The 15434-nt window shown below is 46.9% G+C and overlaps 1 protein-coding gene across 2 annotated transcripts in view; it reads right to left on the reverse strand.

Moving 5' to 3' along the window:
• Positions 1-15434, reverse strand: part of GLI2 (GLI family zinc finger 2) — a gene marked incomplete at its 5' end in the record, with an annotated part of 140176 nt that overhangs the window by 27488 nt on the left and 97254 nt on the right. For both annotated transcript variants that reach the window (XM_084265743.1, XM_084265742.1), the window contains 2 exons: positions 9498-9689; positions 11366-11568. In XM_084265743.1, the coding sequence (XP_084121869.1) occupies positions 9498-9689; positions 11366-11568 (395 nt within the window). The remainder of the gene's footprint in view (positions 1-9497; positions 9690-11365; positions 11569-15434) is intronic.

Consider the following 15434-nt stretch of genomic DNA (forward strand, 5'->3'; position numbering starts at 1 on the left):
CATGCCCCCATAGCAAGGTATCTAATCAAAAACCTGTCCGAATTCTAGTCCTGCCTGGAATGGCTCATTCCTTCTAAGCAATGAGAACAGCATTCAGGTAAGGAGTTGTCTATTTAAAATTGGAAAAAAAGATTTCTAAGGATAAAATGTGCCACTTGGCCATGGGGGCTGGCTGTTAATCCTCCTCTTTCCCCCAGGGATGCGGGAGGGATCAGCAGCTACAGCTCCTTCCTTGATGAGAACAGCACTAACCAACTTTTCCAGTAGCGGTCTCCCCAAAAAATCTGCTGTGGGTATATCTTATCAAACACTGTGAATAAAACAGCACCTTGCCCAGACAGGCAATACGAGCTATTTTCCTCTAGTTATTTGGAGGTACTGATTTTGGTTGTGTAACACCAAATACAAGCCTGGAACTCTGCAAGAGAACAAATTTTCTGCCTCAACATGTATGTGAAAGGGTGAATGGGATGTGCAAGGAGGTAAAATATATCCTGCCAGCATGACCAAATACTTTGGTTGACTTGCAAAAGTTTGTGTCATCATTTCCCTGAGCCCAGTGTCTGGGTCGCAGCCTCCCAGTCTCCACATGACTCACCCGAGTACCTAAGTGGCTCAGTCATTTCCATGCCTGGGTGCTGTGTAATCGATGGGGCTTAGTATCGCTGTCCCCTTGTTACCCATAACATCTCTCATTGAAGAAGATAAATGACTTGCCCAAAGTCCCACTGGAAGTCCAAAGCTAAATTGGTACTCAAACCAGGCACTCTCATGCTTTTTGTCCTATACCTAAGAAGCCTCAGGAACTGCTAGGTGCAAAACTGAGTGTTGGGAACTTCTAAAAATCAGGTTGTTGCATGTCTGCTGAACACATTTTTTGTATAATCACATTTTTCAGCCCCACAGAGAAGGGAGAAGCTTTCAAACATGACTTAAGGATCAGGTTGCAACTAGAAAGAACACACAGGTCTGTAAAAAAAATCACCTCCTGAATGTTTAAGCTGTCCCATGATCTGGAGGGGCTAGACTCAAACTTTCCTAATGCTTGCAGCTGGCAGTTTTCAGCCTTGTTCTGCCATGGTGAGTGGCACTTCCCTCGAGAGCTGGAAAAGGAGCAGCCTGTTTGCAGAGGAACTGTGGATGTAAACCCAAACTGAATATACAAACCCCCCTCAGCAAAGGTTGGCCCTGCCTGAAGGCTGGAGGGGAGCACATCCAAACTTCACTCCTAGTTCATGAAACTTGGGCCTTGCCAGAGGCCTGGACTGAGCAACATGAGGGTTGTGTGGGTCTAGATCATAATTGTCAAAACTGTGCTCTGTCTGTAACATATTAATGTATGGATTTGAACTAATTAAACTTTTTGGTTTTCCTTTTCTTTTTTCCTTCTGACTATAAGGCATCTGAACCCAATACACTGACCATGACCCTGGGAAGGCCTGGGTGCTGTTCCCAGTCCTCCCCAGACAGATCTCCTTGAGTAAGTTGTTTCTTCCTTCTGTGTCCTTATTTCCTAGTGTCATCGATTTAGGTGAGCTCCTTTAGATAGGGTTTCTGGTTTATTCTGTATGTATTGCACCTAGTCTGATGGAGCTCCATCTCAGCCGAGCTGTCAGTGTTTCTGTTCTACAAATAATATGCATCTTTCCAGATACAGATACTGTTTCCTGCATTTGCATTCCCACAGTCTCCTCCTTCCCTAACAGAAGGAAGCAGGCCAGATTTGACAGTCATATTTATCTCTGTTACTCCCACACCTCAAGGGAGATCTGTTTATTAATGTGCCACTTCCCTTGATAAATTACTAAATAGAAAGAAAAGCCTTGTACTCATTTCTCGCTGTTCCTTCCCATGATTTATGTCCACAGTGCTGGTTCAGCCATTGGTCGCCATTAATTTGCAAAGGGAAGAAGTCCTGATGTCCAACAGAAACCTGGGTTTTCGCGGTGCATCCAATGTGGGCACCCCTCCCCACTGCACACAGGTATGTCATTTTTTCCCTGTGTAAACCTCTGCTGGAAGCTGTCAGATTTGCACGCTGGCTTGGGACTTCTCCAGCCCAAACCCAGTAATACGCATTGCGTTACTGTCCCCTCTAATTTAGATCTTGCAAGTACCATGGGCTATCTGAAATGTTTCGTAGGAGATCCAATAGTTGGGCTGAGGCTTTACACAAAAGCCTCTTAGGTCTTGCAGGCTTCCAGGGAAAGCTGTAGCCGAAAATCATACTAGGGATGAATGACTTCTCTCTACTCAAGGACAAGCCTGCCCAAGGTGCTGGGAAGGGAATCACCTGGGAAATGGAAAAGAAGATTGACCACACAAAAAAGTGCTTGCTAGCACATTTAGGAAGAGGAAACCTCTCCAGAATTATTATTCAAAAGCAGATTGACAGTACTGGAATCATTCTTAATAACAAAATTTGCCTGATCTGAGGACACTGAGCATGAACGTGAAATGATACCAGGCAGCAGCAAAGATAAGCTATACAGATAGGCAAGGTGTTCAACACGTGCTGACTGACAGCCACTTGAATACGTAAGCAAAATCCTGTTGCCTGAGGTCCAGTGATGTTTCAAAGGAAAAACCACATACAACTTCTTCAGCAGGGACTGTGCCCGGAGAAGTGAATGACGGTGGGATCCATTTTTCAGAGACAGAGACGGAGAGCCTCAGGAGGATTTATCACTAGCACTCCCTCTCTCATCTCCTCCTCAAAAATGCTGACTTATCAAAATGAACAGCGTTAGTTTTAAGACTTTTTGATGTTTGGAAAATATGTTAGGGAAAGAGTTCCCAAACAGTTAGACTACCCCCCTTAATTTTTTAGAAAGAAAAAACCTGGTATTTTTATGTTATTGTTCTAAAAGATTTTTTGTTGAGAAACATAAAGTTAAAATTAATTCAAAAAGGTCACAAATTGAAATAATTTTAAAAAATATTTCCACTCATCTGCCAAGTTTCAATTTTTAAAATTAATTTCTCTGTGCCCCTCTACTTCAGGTGGAGATCTTCTTTATCTTCTGTTTCTTTCTCTTGAATACTGCTGAAAGATAGGAAAAGTCTTTCTCACCCAGATCCAGAAAGAAGTGATGGGCCAAAGCCCACAAGCAAAATAAGAAACAAGACAACTCCATGAGGTACTCCATATCATTGTCTCCTCTGGTGTTCAATAATATTTCCAGCCAAGTACATTTACAGCACGTTCCAAATGGGTGTTCTTTGGTGGCAGCTCTTCTCTATCAATTTACTCTGCAAAATCCATAGTTATGGAATAAATATGAATTTAAAAACTGACCTAGAAACACCCCTGTTTGAGCTACCTCATCTTTACTTTCAACCTAATTCTTTCCCCCTTGGAAACCCTGCTCATTTTTTGGACATTCAAACAGCTTGGTTTTAATTTATGTGGTATGTATTAAAAGAAATAGCTCTGAATGGAAGAAACTTGATACTTGTTTTGTTTTGTTTTTGCAAAAGCTAAAGATACTTGCTTCGAATTCAAAACACTCTGATTCAAGCAACAAAAAAAGTATCCTTTGGCTTAAAGTAAGGCTCAGGAAATTTTAAGTCAAAAGACTGGCCCCATTTTCCTACAGTCTCTGAGTTATCAGGAGTTTAAAATGAAGGTGTGAAGTGCTAAATGGAAGGGTGCAGTAGAGGTGAGTCCAAGGCTCTGGGCATTGGTAATAGTGGATAGCAGTCCATGAAGGTCAATAAAAAATTTACCACAGACCTTTGTGCTGCCTTTTCTTACAGAAAGTTAATTCCAGATACGTTTTATAGTGTTTTAACTGGAGCACACTGGCCCTTCCATGCCATTTCATACCCAGACCCAGATGCACAGGCTCAGGTCTACCCGCTAGAGAAAAAAACAACCCGTGTATTTTAAAAAATATTTTAAAACTGGATAGAATAACTTTTCAGTAGAAAAAGCTTGACTTCACAGCAGCATTATCTTTGCAGTGCAAGTGTAAAAGTGCTACAGCTCACAACTGAAGGCCATTTCTCTCCCAACGGGGTTTAAATATCCCATTTCTAAACTAGCAAGTAGTCAAGACTGAATTTTTAAGTGATACTGGCCTCATCTTCCAAATGTCCCAGGCTGGTCCTCCAGCCTGCCTAGAGCTGGGAGGAAAGTCCTGATTTCTTGGTATAAAGGTAAGGGTTTCCTTGGCAGTTTCCTACAGAGTCACATCCATGGGTTGCTCAGAAATGGAGATTTTTCATCCCCGATTTAGATTATCCACAACAGGCCAGTGATGAGCTAAATGCTCAGGCTCTCATTTTTATGTGTGCAGCTTGCAGTCTGACTCCTGAGGCTGCTCCTTGCGCTGCTGTGCTAGATCAGGATCAGGCCCCATGGGGCTGATGTGGGAGGCGGGAGCAGAAGTTCCTGCCCTGACCACTGGCTGTAGCTGTGATCCATCAGAGGGACATTTGGAAGAGAAGGTTTTCCTGCAGGGAGGTTTCAGAGCTACGTGCTGCGTTAGAGATAGCAGTAGCAAAGCCCTCCTGAAAGGAAACACCAGGTACTCAGTGGGAGATTCTGTGGGGCAAGGAAATCTCAGGCAGTTCTTTACAGACAAGTATCTTGACTGCAGAGGGACACTGGGGGAATCTGCATCCAGACAACTGAGCCCATAAGCCACAGGGGCTGCAGATGGCTCACCCGCTCTCCCCACTGAGACATGGCCAAAGCCACCACTTCCCCTTCATCCCCATGCCAAGTCTTGGGATAAATACAGCATTATCAAAGTGGTCCCTCTTCCCTGCTGCTCATCAAGAAACCTCCACTAAACACACAGAAATATCCCCCTCCTGTTGTCAGATTAAATCCAAAGACAGCATAAAAACACAGGATGATCCCTTAATCGATAACCAACTGCAATAAACTACAAACACTCTTCGCATAACCAGCTCCTTATTTCCCTCTCCCCTCCTGCAGTGGCAGCACACAGATTACTTAGCCTGCAGCAGATGCTGGACATTTGTTCTGGCACCAGATGCTGTCCTGGGACCTTTCTTTCTTCCCTACCCAGCCGATCAGCTTTGCAGTTCAAGGAATACTAATGCTTCCCTCAAATCCTCACTGAAAGACAAGGCTGCATTCTTCTACTCCCAATCCACAAGGTAACTGTTAAGAGGACCCAACTTGCATATGTAAATTGAATTCTTTAGAAACCAGAGTGCAGTGGATTCCAGACAGAGTGCTTATGGGATGCTCTGGGACTTCTCTCTTCTGCACATATTTTTCTGGGGAGGAAAGCGGCATTGCTGGCTAGAAATGGGTGGGAAATAATATCCTATTCTCTGGACCTTTTCTGATGTTTCAGAGAGTTTCCATTCTGTGCTGGGACAAAGAAAACAACACAAAAAGATCTCTCAGAGTTTTCAAGGAAGCGACTACAAGGCACGCTGTCTTCCCAGAGTAGCCAACAGCTGGCTCTTTTGGGGAAGTCATCTGCAATCCAGCATCTCCAGCCTGCAAACCCCAAGCTGCTGATCCCTCAAGCCCCAGGCGAGGCACTTCTCTCTTAGAACACCCCAGGCTGGGCTTGCTCCATCCATCCTGCCGGAGCAGTCGCTTGGCATAAACCTGCTGGTGGAGAGTCCCGAGCTCACCTCCCAGGCACACGCCTGCTGACTGCTGTAACCACTGGGCTGCGCTGCCAGCCCTGCTCCTTACCCCCATGGCTATTAAATCATTTACTTGAAGGAAAAAGCTTCCAACGAGTCTGACTGAGAGCAGCCAGTGAAGCTGAATCACTGTTTGACTTGGGGGAATAAAGCCCTGCTTGATGATCTGCCCACATTCCAGGCAACTGCGCCAGCTGCTAGCAGGTTGGTTGTCCTGGGTTGAACAAAACATTTTCCCATTTAAACTGAGGGTTACAATTAAGACATTCAAGACTGGCACACACCAGACAGCAAGAAACAGGGCAGGGATCCCCCCTCTAGCTCCACAGCTGGATGAAATACCACGACAGCACTGCAGGGTCATCCCCGCTGTCAGTAACTCTAACGTTGCACAAACACATCTATGCATCCCTCCTGACATGAGTGACTATGTCTGTGCAGCACCACTTGGACATAAATTGAACTCAAGACCTTTTCCCCCCATTTGCTGACTCAGATGGACAACCCACTCACACTGTTGACACTGTGCAAACAGAAATGGCGAAGTTAAAGATGATCTCTGCTTCCCACCCTGGCCATGAGAGTTCTTATTCTGAAGATCAGGGTTTTGTTCCCAGAGCTGCCACTCCTTTGCTCGCTGATCAAATGATCCTTTCTCTTTGGGGTTTCCAGTGATTAAACAGCTCTGCTTTGCACAGTATTTTAAGATCTTCTGATAACGGTGCAAGCATTGAGTCAGGGTGGATACACTCCTTTTGAGTGCAAATGGCACCTTCTGAAGGGCACAGGAACCCTTGTGCTAAGGAAAAAATGAAGTTGGATGCACTAAACATGTTCAGAAAGTTGTAGCCATCTCCAGGTTCATCGGTGCTCCCCTCATGTCTTTACTGCCCCAGTGATGCTCTTGTGCAACCACTGTCACCTGGAATAATCCACTATATGGTATCCACTTCTAGAATAGAAATGCAAAAGATTGTTGCAAAAGATCTAGTGAACAGATCCCATAAATTAGCCTCAAAAGTGTCCCACCACCAATATTCCGACGTTGGAAAGCGGTTAGTTTATAATTTGAAAGAGCAGGCTCTACAGAAAATTGATTTAAGCCTGGATTCAAACTCCACTCTTGGATTGAGAGTCCTTGTTTGAATGACAGAATGAAAGAGGACAACTAACTGAAGGATTATTTAGTTTCCCCCAGCACTTGCCTAAGGACCCCAGCAGTCTGGTGCATAAAATTTAAATTCAGTCTCCTTTTGTGGTTTAACTACTTCTAGCTGCACAGTGAAAACTCTGCTAAAGAGATGCAGGTCTGGGACACCCTGACTCAGGCATTATTGAAACCCTCAGCGAACCTGACACAATGCCAGCTTCAACAAGCTCCAGCTGATGCTGATGCCCTGGACACTAGACACCTGATGAGATGAAAAAAACACTGACAAACATGGAGACATCGTGAAATTCTTCAATAAATACAATTACAGCTACCAGAAGGGCCCAGGGATGTGTCTGTGGAAGAACTACCACACCCAGTATCTAGGGCATCGATGGACCTGCAGATGTCTGGAGGTGATGTGACACTGAATAGGCCAGTTTTAATTTAGGCTTATCTGCTTCTTTTTCTTTTGCAGGTGCAGGCGTTATTATCACAGATGTGTGATGGTGCTGCAGGTGGTTTGACAGAAGCTACCTGCATTTTCAGCAAACTAATTCCTGTAAAGTTCTTATGTTCTGAGGCTTTCTGGGAAGAAAAGGGCTCTCAATAAAAGATGCTATGAGGTGGTGACTCATTGAGGTTTAATGCAGGCTACTGATACTCTTGTCTCAGAAAAGCACCATAACAGGATGCTTTATTAAATTATCTGTTCAACTATTTACTTATTCCCTGCTGATTTAAATTTTTGAAATAACTTTCTAAAAACAGAGAGAGAGACTGGTTCCCCAGCCAGTGTTTCAGAGCCATCCATTTTAGCCTCCACCTCAATAATGCACAATTCTCTCTTCTCTCCAGCTGATGGATAAACCCAAACATGTAGACCAGAGACTGGCTGTTGCTCCATTTCAGATTTTTTTAAAAGTAGCCTTCTGGTGTCTCATCCTCATGAGGTTTGAATGTTTTCATCTCAGTCACAGCATGTGAAGGCCCAGAAAAGGCTTTCCAGTTGCTCATCAACAAAGCTTTACCAAAAGATCAAAATAAACACTTGGTGAGCTCTGGCTTTCCAGTGAATAATGGTTATGAACTTGTCTGCATGAAACCAGGGCCTCTGATACGTGATTTACTCATGAGTTGTTCTCAGAAGGCAAGCGGCAAGAGAGTCTTCAGCCAAGGGTAGTATCTCAGATGATTTCAGATAAAGAATGATCTTAGCAAACCAGAGGACAGGCATCTTGATGTGCCGAGAGTCAGCCTGTGCTAGCATGGAAACAGTTGTGTTTGCTTCCCTTGCTGGTTGTTTATCTGGCACTTCAGTGAGGCACTGCTGGTCAGAGATGGACTAATAAGGCGGCACAGAGGAAGGAGTCTTGTGCATGAGCCTGAGGAGAACTTGGCAGGGCTGGTTTGCACCCATCTGCTATGACCACATACATTAACCCTTTGGAAGGAAGACAGAGCAGTCTTACTGGTCAGCTACTTTGTAGCAGAGAAGCTCAGCGTATATTTTGGGTGTTAAAGGTGGGATAGTACTCCTTTTCAGATTAGGATCCAGGTTCCTGATCAATCTAGGAATTGGCAGCAGAAAATGACTATTCAAGTAAAACTTCTGCAGGAGCTGCAGACAAGAAACTGTTTTTTCATTAGAAATATCTATAAGCCCCTATCACTGAACAGCCAGAGTAGCTTTTATCATTCTAAACCAGTCACTTTATGAAGCAGCAAGGCTGCAAAGTCTTTCATCTTAAAAGCTCAACACCAGAAACTTTGAAGCGGTAATGAAACGATGCAGATATCCACTCCAAAAATTATAATGGTCCACAGGCAAATCCAAAGGCAGCCCAGGAAACAGAAGCTGGTAGCTGAAAGTCGAGCTGAGACTTCTCTTTCTTGCAGCAGATAAAATCCCCAAACTGTCCCCTCTAGTATCTGCACAACCCCATTTCTTACAGTACGTGACATGAAGTGAAAGGAAAGAAATATCTAACGGCTGTAAAAGCCACTCGGACCTCAGGTACATTCCCACACAGATTTTACATGTCTTACCAGGTTCAGGCATTCAGGCCATAGGAGTGACTCAGCACCACAGTGCTTAACATGATTTTATTTCTTCTTCATTTATCCAGAAGACAGAACTTTCAGGGCTTATAATGCCTGATACTAGCATAAATACCACATTCCTGCAATTTTTTTCTCCCACAAAGTACTAACATATCCTCTCTACCGTGGTTCCCCCTTGACAAACTTTTTCTCCTTTGGGACCTGAGAGGTCTAAACCAAGATGAGAAGTCCATCCTGCTGAGCACAGCTACTCATGGCAACAGCCAGTCTTTGCCCTGGACATCGAACAGGCTAAACCTGGGGGGCAGACAGGGTGGGATGGGGAGCTGGAGCTTTCCCCATGTACAATGTGGTTACCTGTGGCCAAGGCAGCAGGATGGCAGCAACACCCTGCCTGGTGACCAGCCCATCTCCTACCTGTGCAGCAGCCATGCCATCCCCCACAGAGAGGCCACAACCAATGTATTCCGATATATATGGAAACAAACCCCAACATTTTAAGCCAAAAAATTACAGTACTGCACCAGTGGGTTTCAGCAGGACAGAGGGACCACATAGAGTAACCTTCCCCAACTGGAGGAGAGCCCCATCCATCTGTCCCAAAATTTCAGCCGTGCCAGGGAGGACCTGGACCACTACTCACCGTCAACGGGGCTGAGGTAATCGTGGAGGTGGGCTGTGCTGGCTGCTCCCCCGCTCTGCATCAGGAGGTCCCCATAGGGGTTCGGGTGGCCGGCCATCAGTGTCATTTGGTGGTAGTAGTCGGTGGGATTGGCTCCCGGCGGCGGTGGGGGCAGCCCAAAGAGACCTCGCTCCTTCAGGTGCTCATGAGCCACTGCCGGAGCGGCGGGAGAGGAGAAAAACATGGGGAGAAGGTTCCCACCGCAACGTTAGACCTCGGCGCTGACGTTGGCGTCCCCGTCTCCCCCCCGCGCCCCCCGCCAGCCCCAGCCACACGGCTCCACATAGGGCTCTCGTGACGTGTGCTTGGGCGTGCTTCTGTGGACAAAAGAAGCTAAGCTGGGGCCTCTGCATTCCTCCATTTCCGCAAATTTATAAACAATCTCTCATTCCCCCTTCTAATAATCCTCCCCCGTTTGGACGCAGCCGGCACCCCGGGGAGGGGGGGAGAAGGCCCAGCCTGCCGACAGCAGTAACCCTGTCAGCTTTAACATCCCTGCCTATTAGGAAGGAAAGACAAATGCAGCCCAGTTCCCAATAGCAGCACAAGGAAATTAAAGCCAAGGTCTAATGCATAGAGCTAGGTTTAGTGTCTGGCAGCATAAAACCATTTTGGCTGCCAAAGCCAATTACGCTCACTTTCTCCCAGCTGTAATTTTTCAAACCTGCCTCCCCACCCGCTTGCCCCATTAACTTATTTACCACAGCCTTAAAAAAAAAGAAGAAAAGGAAAAGAAAAGCAACCCAAAACACAATGCCTTTTTTTCATAGCAAATAACGAAACTGGCTTTGGAAGGGGAGGATGAGGCAGAGCACACGCACGTCAGCCATCAGACCTCTCTGTGCCGGGCAGCTGGGAGTTCAGATGACGTTTTAGGGGAGGGGAGAAGACGCATGCATCTCCACATCACCCTAGAGATGTTTTTTTTTAGACTTAGAAGATAGTTTTATGCTGCCAGACACTAAGTTGGGGCCCTTGTTGCTCTCTGGTCAGCTTTGCTTTGTGGTGGGGAAGGGCTGTTTGCCCCAACAGCATCTCCAGAGCCGAGTGATGCTGGGGATTGCCAAGTGTGTAGATACTGGGTCCCCAGACCCCAGTTGCTCCCTGGGCACTGAGCCAGCTGCCGGTAGTCTTGTAATGGAGCACTTCTAATGAAGTAAGCCATGACTTGTACCTCCTAGAATGAGAGTAGAGTCATACGTTTTCCTCTTTCCCTGCTAGGTCATTTTTCTCCTCGGCTCCCCGACATAAGGAATTGGAGAGCATGACCACCTCTGTGTGCACCCAGTGCCAGGTCCCCACACACCCTCGCCTTCTCCCGAAAGCTGCTGCAGGGCAGTTCAGGAGTAAGGAGGAAGAAAGTATGGCACCTCTCCTTCACCTGGGAGCCGTTGTGCACTGAGACACAAAATCAACAGGGGATAATCCAGCCAGTGTTGACTCATCTCTGTAACATCAGTCCCAAACAGGCCAGGCAGCCAGAGCGACTGTGACCCTCTTTGGGGGAATCAGGGCTCCCGGTAGAGACTTAAGAGTGGGGAAGCTTGTAAGGGAGCCGAGAACGCTGCAGAAAGGAACATACTTTAAGCAAAATATTTATAATATGATCCAGCAGTAATAGCTATTCTCACGCTCTGCTTTCTCAGTGCAATGATGCAAAACAAATGTGTAGTTAAAGGGGCGGGGGGGTGGGTAGAAGAAAAAGAGACAGCTCTCCCACTTCAGAGAGCAGCTGCGGAGCCTTTGCAGCTGTAAATCCCTGGGTTTTAGGGAATTTCAGTACTGGTAAGCTACAAAATCACGGCAGTACCGGTAGCAGAGTGTCTTACCATCAGCGGGGCTGAGGCCCCTGGCAGCAGAGATGACGGAGAGCGTGGGGCTGCCGTGGACGGAGCGCAGGTAGTGCTCCATGTGGGGTGCCACGTAGGGGTGCGGTGGGCTGAAGGGCGACTCACCAGGCCCAGTGGGGTGTGGAGACAGGCGGATGAGGGAGATATCAGAGATGACAGGGCTGCCACTCAGGGGAGGAGGCCTGGGAAGGAAACAGACACACCATTACTCACAGCCACCCAGGGTGGGCACAGCCACCAGCCACCCTTCTCCCTCTCACACCAACTTCTTCACCCACAAGGACGGAGTTTGAGCACATGGTGGGAAAAGCATCACTTGGCATATACGCGGCCTGCAGCCCCTGTCAGCTTCCTGCAGACCTTCACTCACATTGCACTAAACATATTTCTGGAAGGCGGCTCACCCTGGCTGGGCTGCTGTCAAAAGGGGCACGAGCTGCTTCGGGCAGTGCCTGCACTTGCAGCCTGTGTGAAGCACAGCCAGTGCTAGAGATCTCACCCCATCCTCTTGAGTGGGGAGGCTGGCTACACGAAGACACTGGAGGCAAACCTGGGCTTTGCAAGCTCCTCACTGCCCCTGCGTATCCAGATGTTTAGTGCCACCATGTGCAGACAAAACCCCGGACAGGGCTGTCTGCAAAGGGACGGAAGCAGTGCAAGGAGTACTTGTATGATTCTTGAGGCAGTGTCTGCTTTTCTCAGCCCAGCACGTGTGGCTCAGCCAGCGCTGGCAGAGCAGCCCTCCCCGCCTGCGTCCATCACAGCTTGCACAAACCTCCTTGACAGGTCGGTGGTATGGTTCAGAGGGCAAAAGTTCATGAGAGGTTTTATTGCATGCTTTCTGGGGGCCACCTCTGTTAAATCCCTCAGATCTTCCTCAGGCCAAATGTTACCTGAGATAGAAGTCAGTAAATGCTGAGGGATTCAGCAGGTAACCAAAAAAAAAAAAAAAAAAAAAGAGTCACAGGCATGTTTCAGCACTCTAGCAGCTTTTCCAGAGTGAGTAAGAATGGAAGAGAAAGTGTGTGGACATCTCCCAGACGCATAGCCTGTTATACCCTCCAGCAGCTCTGATGAACCACAGAGGGTGCAAGGACAGGAGAAAAAGTTACACACCCTGACCTGAGCAGCAGAAAATCTGAGCTAAACACCTAAAGAGGCAGAGCTGTCATTAGGCAAAACAAAAGAGAAAAATCTGCTCTGCATTAGCTTTCTCTGAATTCATAGACTGCTGGACGAGGAGCTGGTGTGGAGACATAAGACAGTGTTCCTCCCTGATTGGGTGCTTTGGCAAAGCTGAGGGAGGTGGATGTGCACCCCATGGGGCTGCACCCCAGGCAAAGGAGACCACAGGCATTCAGGATTTTGGAAGTCAGGGATCTAGGATGTGGGCGAAGGTAAGGGATGGTATTGCAAAGGTCCTTCCCTAAGAATACCCAAACATGCCATTAGCGAGTGCATGTAAGATCTGTCTCTCCATGCATAGACAACCACAAACACGAGGGGCTGAGCAGTTTAGACATGCCACCTGCACCTCAGGATCTCAGTCCCACCCTGCCTTATCAACAGTTCAGGTGCATTTTAATTTATTTGTAATACTTACATATCAACAAAACCACACAGAAATGTAGTATAAGCTTTGCAGACTTATTCAGCAGTTTACGAGCATGTTTGTCTTTGTTTGATCTTCCGCGTGTTTCTCTGTCTTTCTGATAAATTAGTAAACCTTGTGGCTTTTTGAACACTTTCTGCTGATGGGTAGTAAATTAAATGCCTTTTAAAATATTTATAGTTCAAAGTACTTTCCTGTAGCAATACACTCCCTGGCTCGCTGGTGTGAAATACAAGGCAGTGAAAAACCTATCAGATATAAAGGACTTGCAGAGATGCACAGCCACCACCACACACACGCTCATCGGACCCAGACCGGGATTTCACCAGAGGAACACCCACCAGCGTCAAGCCTGTTTTCTTTTAAGCCACAGAAAAATAAAACAACCTATGATGGCGTGGCTGTTTCAGACCTCATAACCTGCCCACCTGCATCATCACGGCCTTTCGTTACCACAATTATGAGGCGACCAAAGTCTCTCTCTCCGAGTCACTCTCCGGTGCCTCTCGCCATGACATCAGCCGCGGCGGAGGCAAGCTTGGGAAAGCTGCAGCTGAGGCTGCTGGGGCTGGTTTCTGTCGAGGCTGCTAATAAAGGCGGCCAAGCACGGAGCCGACCAATTTATTTCTACCGGGGAGGAGGGAGAAGTGAATCAAAGTCTCTGTTCCAGATTTAGTTTCAATTCATTTCTAATAATCTCCACCGCCTCATCTGGAAAAAATGAAACAGGATTAAAAAAAATGATGTCATTAAGAAAACATCTGACTAATTTTTCTTCTGACGAAGACTTAATATAAGTGAGGGGGGATGTAAATTAAAAGCAGCCCCAATCTTCCTTGGGCCACAGAGCCTGCCTTAATACATAAGCCATGAAAGAAGTTTTCTTACATATACAATAAGTTCCCTCTTTCATCAGTACTCACAGCTTCTCCCCAAAGGGTTGTGAACTTCTTTGATGCAGGCTTGAAACTATGTATTACCAGGTTTACGAGCCTTTGGAGCCTCCGCTGATCAAACTGTGAGGCCGACATCTAAAATGCGTATAACAATATGAAGGGTTTGCTGTTCATTTCTCTGTGCTAAATTGGGCAGAAATGCTGGAGTCCCTCAGAACAGGAAAACTCCACCCTGGCCAAAAAGGTAACGCTGGGAAAAAGATCAAGAATTCACCCAAAATGCATGCAGCTGGAGACCTGGGCGGTGTTTCAACATAAGCCTGACCGTGTGCATGAAAGTTGGAAAGCAGCATTCTCCTTATGGATCTGCTTAAAGCTTCTCCTTGCCGCATCCCTCTGTCTGTGGATGAGGACAGCCATACCTTCAGACAGGTCTGGCTCCTGTAAGCCCTCCCAGGCAGGGATCACATCTCACCATTGTACACCTGCGCTTCTAGCACAGCACCATTCCACGTTGCAGCATGTCCCAAAATAACAGGCTTCCAGTAGCTGCCTACCAGGAAGCTGTTCACTCAACTGAAGGGATCCTCTGCTTCCAACTCCCTAAAAGTTTGACTTTTTCCCCTTTATTTTCAGTTGTCCCACTGGCATTATTTCTTATCTAATGTTGAAGGCCTTGGGTTTCTTGGTGTGTCTGTAGAGCTCCCTGCCCAAACCTCTGCTGTCCGTACATCACCCCCTGCTCCCTTCCTTGGATCCTGAAGATGACATGAAGAAAACACCCCAGTGCTGTCTGGCAAAGAGCTCCTGGCTCTGCTGAAGCCAACGCTGTGAAGATCTCGCTGCCTGCACTGGGACAAAGATTTCACCTGACCACATATATTTCTGAAGAAACTGGGATTCTGGCTTTCAAATGGGTTAAGGGAATTGGGTGTCCAAACGCCATTACATTTAATGGGGGTCAGGAGTTTTTTCCCCGTGACTCCGGCAAGAAACCCAGTCTCTATAATTAATGCTCAGGACTTACAGAGCAATTTGCATCTCTGACAAAGTACATGAGCCCAGATTCATTTTCTCCCCCAGCCAGGAGAGGCTCTCTGTTTCCTGCTCTCTAACAGAGGGAGACACCAAGGTGAGGGAGACATTACTTGGCACTGCCTAAGGGCTGAGGGGTAGCATGATGATGCTGGGAGCATGCACGTACGCTGCTGAAGGCTTTACAGAGCAGGTCTCCACTGGTTCAGTGGATTACTGTCCTTGGAGAGCAGAAACCCAAGCACTTTATTTACCTGGCTCCAGCCATCTGAGGAGCAGGACCACTGGGCTATGAGTACATGCAGTGGCAAAGGAGCACAACCAGCATAAGGAGAGCTACCAGCATCTGAGATATGACACACTGCCAGTGAGACACTGGAAGATTTTTGGTGGTTTCCCAGGGGCTGGTCACCCCTTGACTGTCCTTCACTAGGAAAAAGAGATTCTGCTTAATTTCCCTGCTGCCTGGCTTCTGCTGAAAGGAGTGCCAGCTCCACAGTTTCAG

Source organism: Gallinula chloropus (assembly GCF_964237585.1).
Source record: "Gallinula chloropus genome assembly, chromosome: 5".
NCBI classification, from domain to species: Eukaryota; Metazoa; Chordata; class Aves; order Gruiformes; family Rallidae; genus Gallinula; species Gallinula chloropus.